This window comes from Pan troglodytes, chromosome 9 (genome assembly GCF_028858775.2).
Source record: "Pan troglodytes isolate AG18354 chromosome 9, NHGRI_mPanTro3-v2.0_pri, whole genome shotgun sequence".
Taxonomy (NCBI): domain Eukaryota; kingdom Metazoa; phylum Chordata; class Mammalia; order Primates; family Hominidae; genus Pan; species Pan troglodytes.
The window spans coordinates 24,668,720-24,684,035 of record NC_072407.2 but is presented as its reverse complement, the minus strand read 5'-3'; the positions used below and the strand labels follow the sequence as shown (position 1 = coordinate 24,684,035).

Sequence of the window (15,316 nt, the reverse complement as noted above, 5' to 3'; positions counted from 1 at the left end):
GGGACACACCAACATCTCCTCCCATCAAGAATACTCCTTGTACATTTTCAGGCCTTCTTTCTAGACCTTGGTCGCTTGCTCCTCCTGTTCTCAGGATTTCCCAGCCTCCTCAGATTTCTGGGTCTTTTGCCCTGAGCTCCACCAGAGCAGGTGAATTCAGTCTCTGGGTGCTCCTCTTCCTGCCTTCACTGGCCACCTCTCCCACTTCTGCCGTCATCTCCCTGGACACCACCTGTACTAGCTGCCCTCATCTGATCAGTGTCCCCCACCACTCCCACCTCAGTCCCCACTTATCCTTCCTGGTCCTGTATTTTCAATGCGTGCCCTCTACTACTTGGAAGTGGGGAAGGATGGATGTGATGCGAGAAGATAATCTCTTGCTGGGCTAGAAAGCAGAGACTGGAGTTTTCCTTCTGCAGAATGGAATAGTTCAATTCAGACCCTTAAAAAATGGCCCCGCTGGGCCAGGCATGGTGGCTCTATCCTGTAATCCCAGCATTTTGGGAGGCCGAGGCAGGTGGATCACTTGAGGCCAGGAGTTCGAGATCAGCCTGGCCAACTTAGTGAAACCCCATCTCTACCAAAAATACAAAAAATTAGCCGGGCATGGTGACGCATGCCTGTAATCCCAGCTACTTGGGAGCCCGAGGCAGAAGAATCATTTGAACCCAGGAGGCAGAGGTTGCAGTGAGCTGAGATCGCACCACTGCACTCCAGCCTGGGCAACCAGAGCGAAACTCTGTCTCAAAAAAAAAAAGAAAAAGAAAAAGAAAAAAATGGCCCTGCTGATGTTCTATATCTTGATTTGGGTGCTGGTTACATCGGGGTGAAAATTCATTGAGTTGTACACTCAAGATACATGCTCTTGTGGCAAAAAGGGAACCCTAGTACACTGTTGGAAGGAATGTAAATTAGTACAGCCACTATGCAAAACATTATGGATGTTCCTCTGAAAACTAAAAATAGCACTACCATATGATCCAACAATCCAGCTACTGGGTGTATATCCAAAGGATGTGACATCAGTATGTCCAAAGGATATCTGCACTCTTATGTTTATTGCAGCATCAATGGAATCAACATAAGTGCACATCAACTGATGAATGGATAAATGTGTGGTGTACATACACAATGGTGTACCATTCAGCCTTTTAAAAGAGTGGAGTTGATGTCACGAGTGATAACATGAACCTGGAGGACATTATGCGAAGGAAGATAAGCCAGGCACAGAAAGACAAACACTGCATGTTCTCACTTATGTGTGGAATCTAAAAAAAAAAAAAATTGAACACAGAGAAGGAGACGCAGAATGGTAGTTACCAGAGGTTGGAGAATGGGGAAAATGGGGAGATGTTTGTCAAGGATACAGTGTTTCAGTTAGACAGGAGGAATAAATGATAAGTATATGAGGTGATAGAAATGTCAATTAGCTTGATTCAATCGTTCCACATTGTATAACACATATAGCATCCCTTTTGAACCTCGTAAATATATACAATTATAACTTGTCACTATCTAATAAAAAATACATAAATAAATGAAAAATATATCATCTATGTACATTGTACTTCAATCTTAAAATTAACCCAAAAAACTCCACTCCAGACACGACTATCAAAATAATGGATCCTGAGACCCTTCACAGCCCTCCACTCCTGACATTTGCTTTTACTTCCTACCAAGCTCAGACTGAGAATGTCAGCCACCCCTCATGGACAGCGAGTCTCCAGATCCCTGACAACAGCCATCATGGAGGGCCGCCAAGCCTCGGGGCTGTTGTAGAGGAGCCTGTGCTGGGAACAGTATGACGATTCATCCAAGGCAACTTTTCCCAGCTCACTCTAAAATGCCTTAGGTTGCAGCTGAGCTTCCTGCTCTACTTTAAGGCAAGTCTGACAGCAGTCAGTCACAAACATGGTACAGTGGAAAGAGCACTGGACTGGGAGTTAAGGTCCAAGAGTTGATCCCCAGTTCTTCTACTGACTCACTGTGTGACCTTAGGTGAAACAGTCTTCCTGCCCAAGCTGTTGTTTATTGGGGAGACTGAGCCGAATGAGCTCTTAAGGCTTTTCCGGAGAGGTCAATCCATGACGCAAGGACACTCCAGGTTGCTTTCTTGGGTCTACAGGCAAGAACTGCATGCTTTGAGCAGCTGACCCAATCATCTTTGGATTTGTTAGTCTCCTTTAGTTTTTATTACACACCTTCAAATGAGTGGCCTCTGATCACTAGGCCTTCTGAGCATAAGTGAGGCGAGAGAATAAAATAAATAGAAGTCAAAGCTGAGGCCCTCAAAAATATATATAAAGCACCAACAGCAGCAGGCCTCAGTTCTTTTTCTAAAAAAAAAAAAAAAGCGAGATTCTAGAAATTTCTATTATTAGCATCAATCCTGTTGCCATGTTGTTCCCCTTCATGAAACCATCCCCAAGAGATGGTGGCATATGGCTTGACTGGGGACACCGATATGATAGGGCTCAAGGTTAGACCTAAGGAATACATATAAGCAGCCTCCTGTAAGAGGAGGGGTTCATGGTAAAAGTGCTCAGGCTCCCCGAGAGGGGATAAAGAGCTGGACCCCAAGCTGTAGGAAGGGGTGGATCATGGGTGCTCAGTTTTCAGCAAGAGACAACTTAATGAAGAGGAGCAGTCCTGGCACCAAGAGTGAAAAGGCTTGGGTTCCAGGGCCAGTTTGGACCCTGGAAAGACATTTCCCCTGTCACGCAACCCTCCTGCACCGTGCCATTCCTGAGTCAAGCTCTCCAGTTCCTCCAGCCTCTGCCTCACTCCCAGCACCCAGGCCTTGGCCCACATCCAAGTCCCCACCTGAGTCCTTCACTGAGTCAACAGCTATTTTCATCTTAGGCCTCTGTTTATATGGTTTCCTCTGCCTGCTTTCTCCTTTCCCCTAATCCACATCCATCTTGCCTTCAAGGCCTAACTCATGATAAAGGAACTGTTCTTGGAGCCTTAAGCATGGGCAAGAGGGACTTGCCTGCTGCATGACCTCAAGCCTGGAGGGGTGAGAGAGCAAGTAGTCAGGCCCCAAAAGGGCTCTGAGCAGTTGATTCTCAAAAATGCATCTGAATTAGCAGAAAAACAGCAGGGGGGAAAGAAAGTGGTGAACTCATGGCTATTATTTTAGACTCAAACAGATATGAGGCTCAGAAATCAGTCCATGACAAACTGCATACGACCAAAAGATCCTGAACTGAGATGTCAAAGAGTTGCTTCAACCAGTCAATCACTTTCCCCCATGCACCTTTGTGGCTTTTGCCTCTCTAAACCACACCTGTGCCCTTGGTCTGGATATTGTTCATGGGGGCTGCTCTCCCTCCTGGGTGGCCAGGTGTGGTTCCTCTCTGAGCACACAGATCTCTGTGCTCAGAGAGGAACCACACCTGGTTTAGCGCTCTCCAGCTACCATATTGAAATTCATATTTTTTTTTAACAAGTGACTCTATATTTTCATTTAGTACTATGTCCCACAAATTACGTCTCCAGTCTTGTGTATACTTTTGGACAAGTAAATCCCCAAGTTATTCTTTTGTAGTTACTGTGAAGGGCCCTCAGCTTAATACTCCCTAAGTCCCAGTGTTTGTTTATTTTATATTATTTTTTCTCTGAGATGCCACCTCCAAGGATTTTCTGACTACTCTGACCCTCCATTATCTCTGGGCAACAAAAGGGCTCACAGCCAGGGATGCACAGTTAGCACTGTCCTTCTCCTCAGTGTCTTAAGTGTGTGTGTTCTTCCTTGGGAGCTAGTTGGCAAGTTCCATGACTATAGGACATTATCCCACCCTCTCCACATTCTTAAGAGCCCACATGACATACTCATACACATTTACCTGTGTGAGTTATTAATGAGCTAAAGCCTCTCATTCCTAAAATTTACTGAGTACCAGCAAATGGAACTAGGGAACACTACACCCTGAAATTGGTGGTGTATACCATGACATTTCAGATAAAAACATAAGGGAAAATGGAGCTCAGGGAGGGGGCTCATAGAGAAATGAATTAAGCTTGAATTTGTAGATTTCAGGGGGACAGTTTATTTTTGTTGCTTTGTTGTTTTTTGGGGTTTTTCTACTTTAAAAAATCTTGCTGAGTTCAGCCATCAGGATGGGCAAGAACTGAAAACAGATAGTCCATCAAGCAAAAGCCATTGTCTGCTGTGAATCTAACATTTCTCACAAGAATGTGAAGAGAGGCCATCTGGGAGGTGGAATGTGAAACAAGTAACTGACTGACATGGAAAACAGATCAAGACCACTCCACATTGAGGTTGGGGAAATACACAATGGAGAACCAGGCAGTTAGCAAGCAGGAGACCTTGGTAGTGGCTGTTCAATCACATTGTTTCTCCAGCCAAAAGGCCCCTCTACTGGCTCCAGAAAAAATGCAAATCATTTTTTCAAAATGACTCTACTTAGATAAAAGTCTGCTAAAGGGACCACTTCTACACAAAACTAAGGGAGTTTTACTTTTAAACCTGGATACCTCGAAGCCAGCTATTGGCCATTGAGGCATGTTGACTTGAGAACGTCAAACAACTGTTTCAATCTAATAAATAAAACTTGAAAATTGTCCCTACCATATTTCAAATGTTTGGATGATATCCTCTAGAATCTAGAGATTATTAGAAACAAGAAGAAAATACAAATCTCTTCAATTCACTGGCTTATTTTTTTAATTCTGGCTAGGAAGGTAGTACATCAAGTGAGTCAGGTTCATTTTAACCCTTCACAGGTTTATGTTCTACTATTTTAAATGAACCCTGCACTGGTTTGGGGCCTCATCATCTCAATAAAGAACACACTGTCTTCTGGGATATAAATTACAGATTTGTGCAGGCTTTTTTCTTCTTTTTTTTTACCTCAAACAGTCATGTTAGCTTATTTTTCTTCCTGAGATTCACTTCTTAGAATTCCATCCAGATCCAAATCAGAGGCGCACACCCACATCCGACACTGCAGAAGTCAGGTTCAACCTGAGCCCAGCACAGAGTCAACCTGATTCTGGAGGCAAGCCCAACACCAGCACTCTTACTTAGAAACCAGGGGATTCCCTGGGTGGTCCCAAGGAAAATTAACATAGCCCAGGGACTAAAGCACTCAGGATTTATTTTTCCCTTCAGAACTAAGAAACCTATGACTAGATTTGTATGGGGATGCGGGTGAGACTATTTAATTCCTAAAAACAGAAATATTAAGAGGTTTCTATTTTAATGATGTTTTAAACCATCCTGAACAGCCCTGTTTTATAGGGAAGAACTGTGCAAACGTGCCCTTTGTGGCAATCAGCAGTTAGGGTACAGGTAACAGAAGATGTAAATGAGATAGTTACTTGCACTTGGGCCAGTGCTGCAAATAAAGTGCTTTCCCAACTTTGCCAACTGATCGTCTAGTGACCTCAGCTTACATGTGGACCCATGAGGTGCTGAGGTGCCAAAGAAAGACCTTGGAGGCTTCTTTTTGCCTCTCCTGGCAAGGTCTTTGGTTTCTGGGCACAAAGTTAAGATACGCTGTGGTGGATTTCACTGGGTTTCTACCACTCTCTACTCAAGTAAAAAGCACTTTGAAGCCTCACCCTAACTCCGACAGCAGGTCTTCAATCACTGCAGGATCTAGGCGGTCTTATCAGCCAAAAGTGCTGGCAGCTTGGTCTCTGATCTCATCAGGACAGCTAACATGCCTGCCCACCTCTCTTGCCAGGAACTAAACTCTCCCTGCAGTGGGGATGTGATCTCCAGTCTGAGACAAATTCCCCTTCTACTAATGCCCAAAATTGACTGCAGGTATCATCCTGTTTCTGGAGTACCAGGAGGTTTACACATGAGGTTTCTTTTTTCCATCTTGATTCCCACTCCACCCCCTTTATTTTAATGAGTTTTCCAGAAAAGCAAGAAGCTGTTAAGCACCTCTTCGGTGGAGGCTAACAATTACATTAAAAATAAGATGCTCATAACAGGGATACCTGGAGGTTAGGGTGAGCTTTGCTGGGCCCCCAGTTTAAAGACCAGAGCTCTGCAGACCCCTCTGGCCTAGACCCCTCTTCCTTTGGGCTTCAGAGGGTACATTTGTCCCTCGAGCATATCCTGCATTCCAAATAATATCTTGCACTTCCTTTTAGCTTAGAATATGTTGCTGTCTCTTTTGGGATCTGAAGTGCAGTTAGATAGTCTGAACTGGAAGCCTTCCTGATATTTGCTATGGTGGCCTTATATATATATTAGTGAGGCCTCAGGACAGTTCTGAGCAGGCTTCCAAGCAGAAAGAAGTCAGTAGGGCCTTGAATCAAATAGGACTTTCTTGAACTCACCGACAGTGCATACAAGGGACCAGGAGATGCCCTTGAAACCCCAAGGACAAACACCTCCACACAAAGGGAAAAGATGGCATCTGATAGCTCACCATTTCTGTTCTTGATAATGGCCCCACTGATATGGCATGCCGGTTGCTATTGTGATAGTAGGAAGGATAAACTGGAAGTCTATTCCTGGAAAAATCTGAGATTGAGATATTGCATCACAGGCTCCTATGATGCTAATACAATTTCCTAAGGATCTGTGAGCTGAGTGGTCTCTGTTCTCACTACAGTACCCAGGGACCAGCTACAAAGTTACCCCTCAATTCAAGCTGCATGGGTATTGAATACCAGGAAATAATTTCACGCCTGCAAAGTAGCCTCCTCCTTCCTGATCTGGCCATTGTTCAAAAGCATTAACTGTTCAAATGCCAGATCATACCCAAAGGGGTGTCCAAGTCCTAGGAATTTCTGATACAAAGATTTTTAAGTTTCACCTTCAGCCACCTCTTGTTTCCCTATTAAATTTGGATCACAGTGGTCGTGAGGCAAGTTTAGAAACAAAAGTGCAGCTCTCTTAGGTTTCCTAAATAGTTGCAATTTAAGCCCTGGATTGTCTTATTAAGTATGGGAAATCTGCTTGCCATGAACGCCTTACCGACACTCAAGCTCTACTTCAGCAACAGGCACAGTGATTTCCTTACCATACACATAAGAGATCCCCACGAGCTCAAAAATGGCAATGATGACAAGGGCATAGGAGGCAGCATAGGTGTCCACAAGCTGAAACATGTAAATTCCACCCTAACAGGAGAGAGAAACAACCAATATCAAATGCGTCCTGAAGCCAGGCTGTCTCTTCCCATGTTTAACAGCCAGTTCTCTCAATCCTAAAAAGAGTCAGGTGCAAACAGGAGTCCATGCATCTCCCCTCCTCTCAGTAGCAGTAACCTACACCTGGTCCAGCATGTAAGCTGGAGGCCTTGCTGAGTCAGCAAAGCAGTTCCTCAACAGGCTCCGAGCTAATCAATATAACAAGCACCAAAAAAAGCGATTTAACATCTTATTCTTGAAAGGCAAAGGTCAACGTCTGAAGAAGTATATGTGAAAGCAGCCAGATTGCTTTATTTTTGCTTTAAGCAATTGATCATTTCCACCTATGTATCTGCATTCGATTGACCCTCCGATGACCTTTAGGTGTCTCTGGGTATTTCTCACACACCCCCACGTTATCTCTACCTCAATCTTTAAGTCTCCCTACAGTAAATAAGGTGTAGAGACCTTCACATTCCAATCCATTATTTTACAGAAGAAGAAATTAAAGCCCTGAGTAGTTAACTTGCTCAAGGCCACAGAGACAACAAAAGCAATATATATACTGAGTAAGCTAACACAATTTACCAAGACACTTGGGACTGGAAGAAACTGAAGTGGCTGTTGACTCATACATGACATTAATCATCAGAAATTGTACCTGATTGGTAAATAAAGATTTTTATGTATTCTGTTTTCTTTTTCCTAATTTTTTATTTACTTTTTAGAGGCAGGGTCCCACGATGTTGCCCAGGCAGGAGTATAGTGGCTATTCACAGATGCAATCAGAGCACACTGCAACCTTGAACTCCTGGCCTCAAGCAATCCTTCTGCCTCAGCCTCCCAAGTAGCTGGGACTAGAGACATGCGCCACTGCACCTATTTTCTTAAAGTAGGACACACCTGCCTTGTTGGCTCAATAAGGCTACATCTCAATTATGAAGATACTAGAAGCATCACTGGTAGCCAAGATGACATATTTCCCTCTGCAGTCAGAATCCCTAATGAACTGGTGCCATCTACATGGAAATGGTAGTGATTTGCCTTTGATTATAAGGTCTGAGAGCTAAGGGTTGAAGGACAGACAGCTATTGGCCCCCCACCCACCTGCCCCCACCCCAAGCCTGTGCCTAGGAGGCAGCTTACCTGAGTGATCATTGGAAAACCCATGATGAAGAAACAAATGCAGCAGCCCAGAGTAAACACTGGCTTGTGTGTGCGTAGGTACTTGGGAAACTCGTCTGAGATGGAGGTCACTATGGTCTCGATGGTGGCAAACTGGAACCGTGTCAGGAAATGAACATCTGAGTCAAACTGTACCACCCAGAAGGTACCCCCAAGCCCTTTGTATGTCCCATCCAGGAAAGTTGTATTTGTGTTAGGTTTGGTTTTTAGGATGGCATTCCCTCAATGGGTCTAAAAAGCCTCCTTGGGGTCCAACCCACAAGGGCAGCCAAGAGAACCCAAGCAGGATGTGAGCTTTAAAAATTGCACTTCCAACCCCCAGAGACTTGCATTCATATTCACCCATTAGGACAGTTTAAGTTTCACTTTGTATTCATGAGATGTAAATTCCTCTCCTCCAGTTTACCTTGCATTTGCTCTTCTACTTGAGGAAAAACCCTCTTTGCACCCAAGGACTAAACTCTGAGCACCTGTCAGCATGATCTGCGGTTGTCTCAGCCCCACAGCAATTTCCCTAAAATTGATTTCACATTATTCTTTATCCAGCCCTACAGAATTTGCTTTGGCAAAATGACACGAAGGCAGGAGGTACACAGGCTAAAAGTTGCCACATAGAACAGAGGGAGAAGGAAGGAGAGAGGATGACTCTCTTGCACCATTACATGAGCACCCAAAATACAAGGTGATCCTGAGCCCTACACAGGCACTTCAGCATCTCTAGATCTCTCGGGAGAAACATTCAGACACCCGTAAGCCTACCCCTCTCCTGAAAGGTGAACCCAGGACCCAGGACAGGGGGAGTCTTCAAGAGGAGCATGGGATAGAGACTGATGGAAAAGGGGCTCACCATAGTGTCAAGTCCAAGAGTGAGGAGCATCAGGAAAAAGATGATGGCCCAGAACGGAGAGAGAGGCAGCCTGGTTAAGGCTTCCGGGTAAACCACAAATGCAATGCCTGGCCCTGGAAGGAACAAGACAGATGATTGCAGGCAGGCCCCACTCAAGGCTGCTCTTCCCAGAGCCCAGAGGGCCTTCTCTCTGCTGAGATCCTCATTTATTACTTCTTATATGCTGCTTCCACTGTTGGTTATTTTTTACTCATCTCTATCCATTTCCTCAATTAGACCTTAGGCTCCTTGAAGGGAAAGACCAAAGGAATTAGGTCAACAGCTAGGAGAACTCACAGGAGAGGCCTAAAAATAGTGTCTAAGCAGAGACTCAGAGGCAACTCTACTGGACTCCACGGCTAGGCCGTGTACCATGTACATAGGATCTTTGTATTGGATGAATTAAAGGAAAATGTAATTAATTACCCTTTACAGCAGTAGTACTTAACCAGCAGTGATTTTGCAATGTTTGGGATATTTGGCAATGTCTGCAGACATTTTTTATTCTCACGGGTGAGCTGGGGGTAGGGGTAGGATAACTACTGGCATCTAGTGGGGTGGAGGCAAGGGATGCTGCTAGGCCTCTTACAATGCACAAGAGAGCTTCTTGCCAACGAAGAATTATCCTGTCTCAAATGTCAATAGTGCTGAGGTTTGAGAATCCCTGCTCTAGAAGTTGGAACATGACCAGAATGACATTATTTCTTCCTTTATTTATTTTATTAAGTTCTGGGGTGCATGTGCAGGTTTGTTACATAGGTAAATGTGTGTCATGGTGGTTTGCTGCACAGATCACCCCATCACCTAAGTATTAAGTCTGGCATGCATTAGTATTTCTTCCTTTAACTACCCTTCCTCTTACTTAGTCCTCCAGGAGAAAACATTCACATAAAATATGAATCTAACACTTTCAGGATCTTGCACTATTGGTATAAATGGGGCTACATCAGTCCTAGTAGTTAGTCGGGTTGCGGGGGGGCGGCGCATGAAACATCATGTAAGGGTTAAGAGGGTTCAGTCTCTAAGGGTTAGATCTGGTCCAAATCCAGATTCCGTGACTTACCATCTGAGCAACCCTAGACAAGTTATTTAATTTCTGTAAGCCTCAATTTTGTCCATCTGTAAAATGGGGACAAAAATAGGACCTCACAAGGTGGTTACAATGAACAAATGAGAAAATGCAGGTAAAACACTGAGCCCAGTACCCCCTACATCATCAACACCCACAGAATATTATCTTCTATTATGAGTGGACTATGAACTTGGAAGTTAGCGGTTCTGATTCAGGTTTTCTCTAGAACACTTCATGTGGTCTTGGTGGGGAAGTCTAAGCGGCAGTTTTCTCTGCTATCATAAAGCTCTGCCAGCCATTCTCCCTGCCTCACGGCCTCACTGGGAAGATTACTGTAATCAAAGGTGGCTAAAGACACAGCAGTTGTGAATTTCCCTGTAAGTAGAAAACTAAATGATAATGGGCAGAGACAAGTGAATGTGGGCGCCGGGATAATCCACAGCCAGCACACGTCCACAATCAGCAATCACAGCACCTAGAATGTTTATAACTCAAGCATAACAGCACTTTTTTAAACTGGAATTTATCAGGTTGTTAGTTCCTAATGTTGCCTAGGGCCTTTGTGTATTTAAAATATAAAGCGTCAAATGCCAGAGATACCCCCACTTTACGCATTTATTGAACAGACTGTAGAGCCAGCCTCTGAAGGCTCCCTATGTGAACCGTAAAAGAAAAGTCTGTGTTAAACTAAAGTTCAAAATAGGTCTCAAATGCAGAACAACAAGGAAGTCAGTTTAATGTTCTGGCGACAGTCAGGCCCGTAAAGCTGACAAGAAGATCTTGAATGGCCACTACCAGAGGTCCTCAGCTGCTCACTTTAACAGGATTCTACCCTTTGGGCTTTACAGCTTTTTTAGAGGAAACAAGTGATTTCAAAATATTCAGCCTGCTTCCATTTCAGCTGCCTCCCTAAAGCACCCAGGTGAAGGCATTCTTTGCAAGCTAAATTACAGCAGACTCCACTTACCCAAGGCAGATGGGGAGCAGAGTCATCTAGAGAATAACATCGTTAGATGTTTAAAAGAGTATATGGCCAGTCTGATGGAGGCCAAGTTCTGCCTCTCTCCTCTCCCACTGGGAGGCAGTAGAGCCCAGTGGCTGGAGTACAGGCTCTCTTCCTCATGGATTAAAAAACTGGCAGCCAGGTGCGGTGGCTCACGCCTGTAATCCCCACACTTTGGGAGGCCAAGGTGGGCAGATCACAAGGTGAGGAGTTCAAGACCAGCCTGGCCAATATGGTGAAACCCCGTCTCTACTAAAAATACAAAAATTAGCCGGGCGTAGTGGCGGGCGCCTGTAGTCCCAGCTACTCAGGAGGCTGAGGCAGGGGAATGGTGTGAACCCGGGAGGCAGAAGTTGCAGTGAGCCAAGATGGCACCACTGCACTCCAGCCTGGGTGACAGAGCAAGACTCCATCTCAAAAAAAAAAAAAAAACAAAAAACAAACTGGCTGTACCTCTTGCTAGCCGAGGACTTAGGGGAGTCACTTGTTCTCTCTAGACAAACTTTAGTTTCTTTATCCACACAATGGAAATAGTAATAGTACCTACCTTTATAGAGCTTCCGTGAGAATTAAATGCATCAACACAAGTAAAAGGCTTAGAACAATGCCTGGACATACTAGGAACTCAGAAAACATAGACCATTATCAGTCTTCTTATGAGAAGGGATCAAAGGGGCTCTTCATTTCAGTAACTTGAGCAGAGTCCCCAGAGATCCTACCATGAGAGCCTCCTTTATCCTAGAGTGCCACTAAAGACACAGCAAGGGGCTCTGGTCAGTGCAATGCATCAAGGCCCATAGCACAGCTTGGGTAGCCACTCTGCTGTGATAACTATTACAAATTGAATGAGCTCTCTGAGGATATGCCACCTGGACTTCTGTGCCTTCGGGCAGAAGGATTGGGATACAGGTGATAGACAGATGGCTGCATGGAGGTGGGACATCAGTGCTGTTTGAGAATGCTCATTTTGATTAGTAAGGTATCTGAACTATTAAGGGGCAAGGGAACCAAAGTAGTATTTCTAGTGCTCCGGTTAGCTGAGAGTTACCTACACCTGGGAATGCTAAATAAATATGCAAATTTCTGCTTATCTACTCTGGTATAACTCAGTGTTTCTGCTGTTGGATAAGCATCTTTGTTTGGCTTCAGGATAGATTCTGAACATGAGTCACCGCTCCATAGGTGGCAATGCATATGGTGGCGAGATGGCTCTGAAGGGCTAACTTTCCTGGAAGCTGCTTTTCTAGAGTAGTTCCCCGAGAACATGCCCCCTTCCCTATGCCTATCATAAAAGCAAAACACAGCTTGGTCTCTTCACCAATCCCATCCTCAGCCCCTCAAAATTTTGATAAGACCAAGATTTAAGATGATCATTTTGGTAGAAATGCCTCTTTCAGAAGGGAGTGGTAAACTAAATCGAATAGTGTTAGGTCATTAAAGAGAACCTCTATTTGACTAAAGATCAAAACTTAGTTACCAAAGTTGGGTCAGCAAAAATGTCCTGAATGTCTATATGCCAGTGTTGCCCAGCAAGGAGGAAGTGGGGCTCGGGTTGAATGCAGGCCTGACCCCAAATCTCTGTCCTGTATTCTGCAGAGCCTCCATTATATCAAGGCAAGTAAGACAAGCCTGTAAAGCACATATAAAAACACATCCAGGTTCAGATGAGCAGGAAAGCTTCCCCAGTGGGTCTGGGAGAAGATCTCATGGGCCTTCTCCTGTGAGAGATGAGGCCCACCCGTCCCTGTGCCAGAGACAAGAATTAACACAACAGGTTAGAACCTGTTAGAAGTGCCCCTATCCTTGTTCAAATCAAAGGAAGTGAAAAAACACTGGAAAGGAGAAATTTCAGAGGAAAACATGGGCAATTTGTTGGCTGCATTTTACACACCAGATAAACAACATTCTGTCTGAATTTTTGCAATATCTCCCCAGAAATCCGTTTCCTGGAGCAGAAAAGAGTTCAGAATCATTTACTAACCTGGCCCACATCTCAGGATTCACAGTCTCTAGCAGGTTGGCCACTGGTTCCAAAAGAACTCAGTAATGTCACAAAAAGCAAAATGCCTAAGATCTTCTAGAAAATGGGACAGAACCTATCTGCTCCAACCACTCTGCTAGGAGGAAATGAAGTTACACGACAGCTGGAAGTGACTCCAGTACCTCTAAGGACAAAACCCGTTTACCCTCTCACTTTCCTTGCCTGCCTCCCAGGGTATCTGAGAATTCTCAACCAGGGAGAGCCATTGCTTATCTCCTGGGGCCCCTCTAATTTAGTGCATTGCTGCGGAACCAAACACCCCTCAGGGTTTCACACTCTCTCCAGGGAGAGATAATTGCACCCCTGGAACGTGCTGGCTCTTTAACTCTTTGAGGCCGCTGGTGCACCATCAGCATGAATTGGCGCAGTAATGAATTATCCTTGGGGAGCCAGAAGAAATCTTAGTATCCAAGAAGGTGACATTTCCAGGGCTTAGTTCTCTCACCACATCTGAGCCATTATCTGAGAATTGCAGTCAGCTCCTTGAAGGAAGATAACTGCCCAGACAAGCCTCTCACAGTTACGCCCCTTGGTTGTCCAGGGCCACAGTCATGCCCCACAGCATGAGGCACATGACCAACACACTAGGCATCCCATAAATGTCTGAATTGAGAATGAGATCATAATGGTAAACAACAGACACAATGAAATCCCTTGATCACTGAAACCTACTAAATATACAAATCCTTTGTGGAACCAGGCTGGGTGAAAATGAAGAGTTAAACTAAAATCTTGAATGCTTTCTCTGCAAAATGCTGTCCTAGTAATATGGATTAAGTGAAATAAAAATGAAAGCTCTTTGTCAACTTGAAAGCACCATACAAATGTTAGCCATTAATAAAAAGATCATTTGGGTAGAGAGTAAACATTTATTCCACATGCCTCTCCACCCACCCAGCACGATCCAACATTTCTACCCACTGGAGAAAAAAACTGCAGGTCTGCATTGCTAACTAAGCAGAAGGCCCTGAAAGCACATTTGACCTAACAATCAGAAAAGTGCTTTGTAAGGAAAATGCTCCTCTGAAGTCAGTTCTCTCACTAAGCCTTGGTTTCGACAGGGCCTTCTGCAATGAATGTCATCCTACAGCAGCCTGTGCCCACATCAGCTCCTGAGGCAATGGTTTGCCTAATAAATTCTCTACTCATACCTAACAGGTATAACCCTTATTTCTATAGACTGGAGCTAAATTAAGAGGGGTAAGGTAAGAGGAAGGAGAGGCGAGGAGAAGGAAAGAGGGCTTTTAAAGCAATCCCTCCAGTTAGAGACCAGCCAGTTCTGACTCTGCAGTGAGCTTCCTACTTGAGCCTGCCTTGGTCCCTCTGTAAAGAAGGACCTGGGCTCCTCCACCCTCTATCCTGTTCCAGAAGGCCAGCTTCCCAGCATAGTCTAAATTAGGAGCTTGTGACATGAGCCTGGGACCTGCCCTGCAACAGCAGGGTAACAACTGTCCTGTACCTTGGTCTGCCACATTCTCAATGTTGACTTTGCGTTCATTGGCCATGAAGCCGATAACGGAGAAGATGACGAAGCCGGCAAAGATGCTTGTGGCACTGTTGGTGCAGGTGACAATTAGAGTGTCCCTGGAAGGAAGAGACCAGAGTTTTCCATTAGGTGTGCTTGGTGAGTGGAAAGGGACAAGGGGAAGGACACACAAATGTGTGCCCACATGTTTGTCTGCACATGTGTAGGCATATACGTGTACGTTCATGTCCTAACCACAGGCTCCCTTGGGCTCACTTAAAAAGCACCAAAAGGCTCAGACGATATCCCCTAATAGCCCTGATTCAGGGCCTCTGGGCCAAAGCTCTGACTCCACGATCTATATAAATGGGTCTCAACTCATCTGCTGTGGTCTGAATCCCCCCATCTCAAATTCATTGGCTGAAACTTAATCCACAATTTGATAGTATTAAGAGGTGGGGGCTTTAGAAAAGTGATTAAGTCATGAAGACAGAGCCAACTCATGGGATTAGTGCCCTTATAAAATAGGCTGAAGGGAATGT

The 15,316-nt window shown here is 44.7% G+C and overlaps 1 protein-coding gene across 1 annotated transcript in view; it reads right to left on the bottom strand.

Moving 5' to 3' along the window:
* The window catches only part of SLC6A5 (solute carrier family 6 member 5), a 50,251-nt gene that overhangs the window by 11,660 nt on the left and 23,275 nt on the right, over nucleotides 1-15,316 (bottom strand). The window contains exons 7-10 of the mRNA XM_024347011.3: nucleotides 14,769-14,893; nucleotides 9,155-9,267; nucleotides 8,269-8,400; nucleotides 7,014-7,113 (exon numbers count right to left, since the gene is read on the bottom strand). Of these exons, the coding sequence (XP_024202779.1) occupies nucleotides 7,014-7,113; nucleotides 8,269-8,400; nucleotides 9,155-9,267; nucleotides 14,769-14,893 (470 nt within the window). The remainder of the gene's footprint in view (nucleotides 1-7,013; nucleotides 7,114-8,268; nucleotides 8,401-9,154; nucleotides 9,268-14,768; nucleotides 14,894-15,316) is intronic.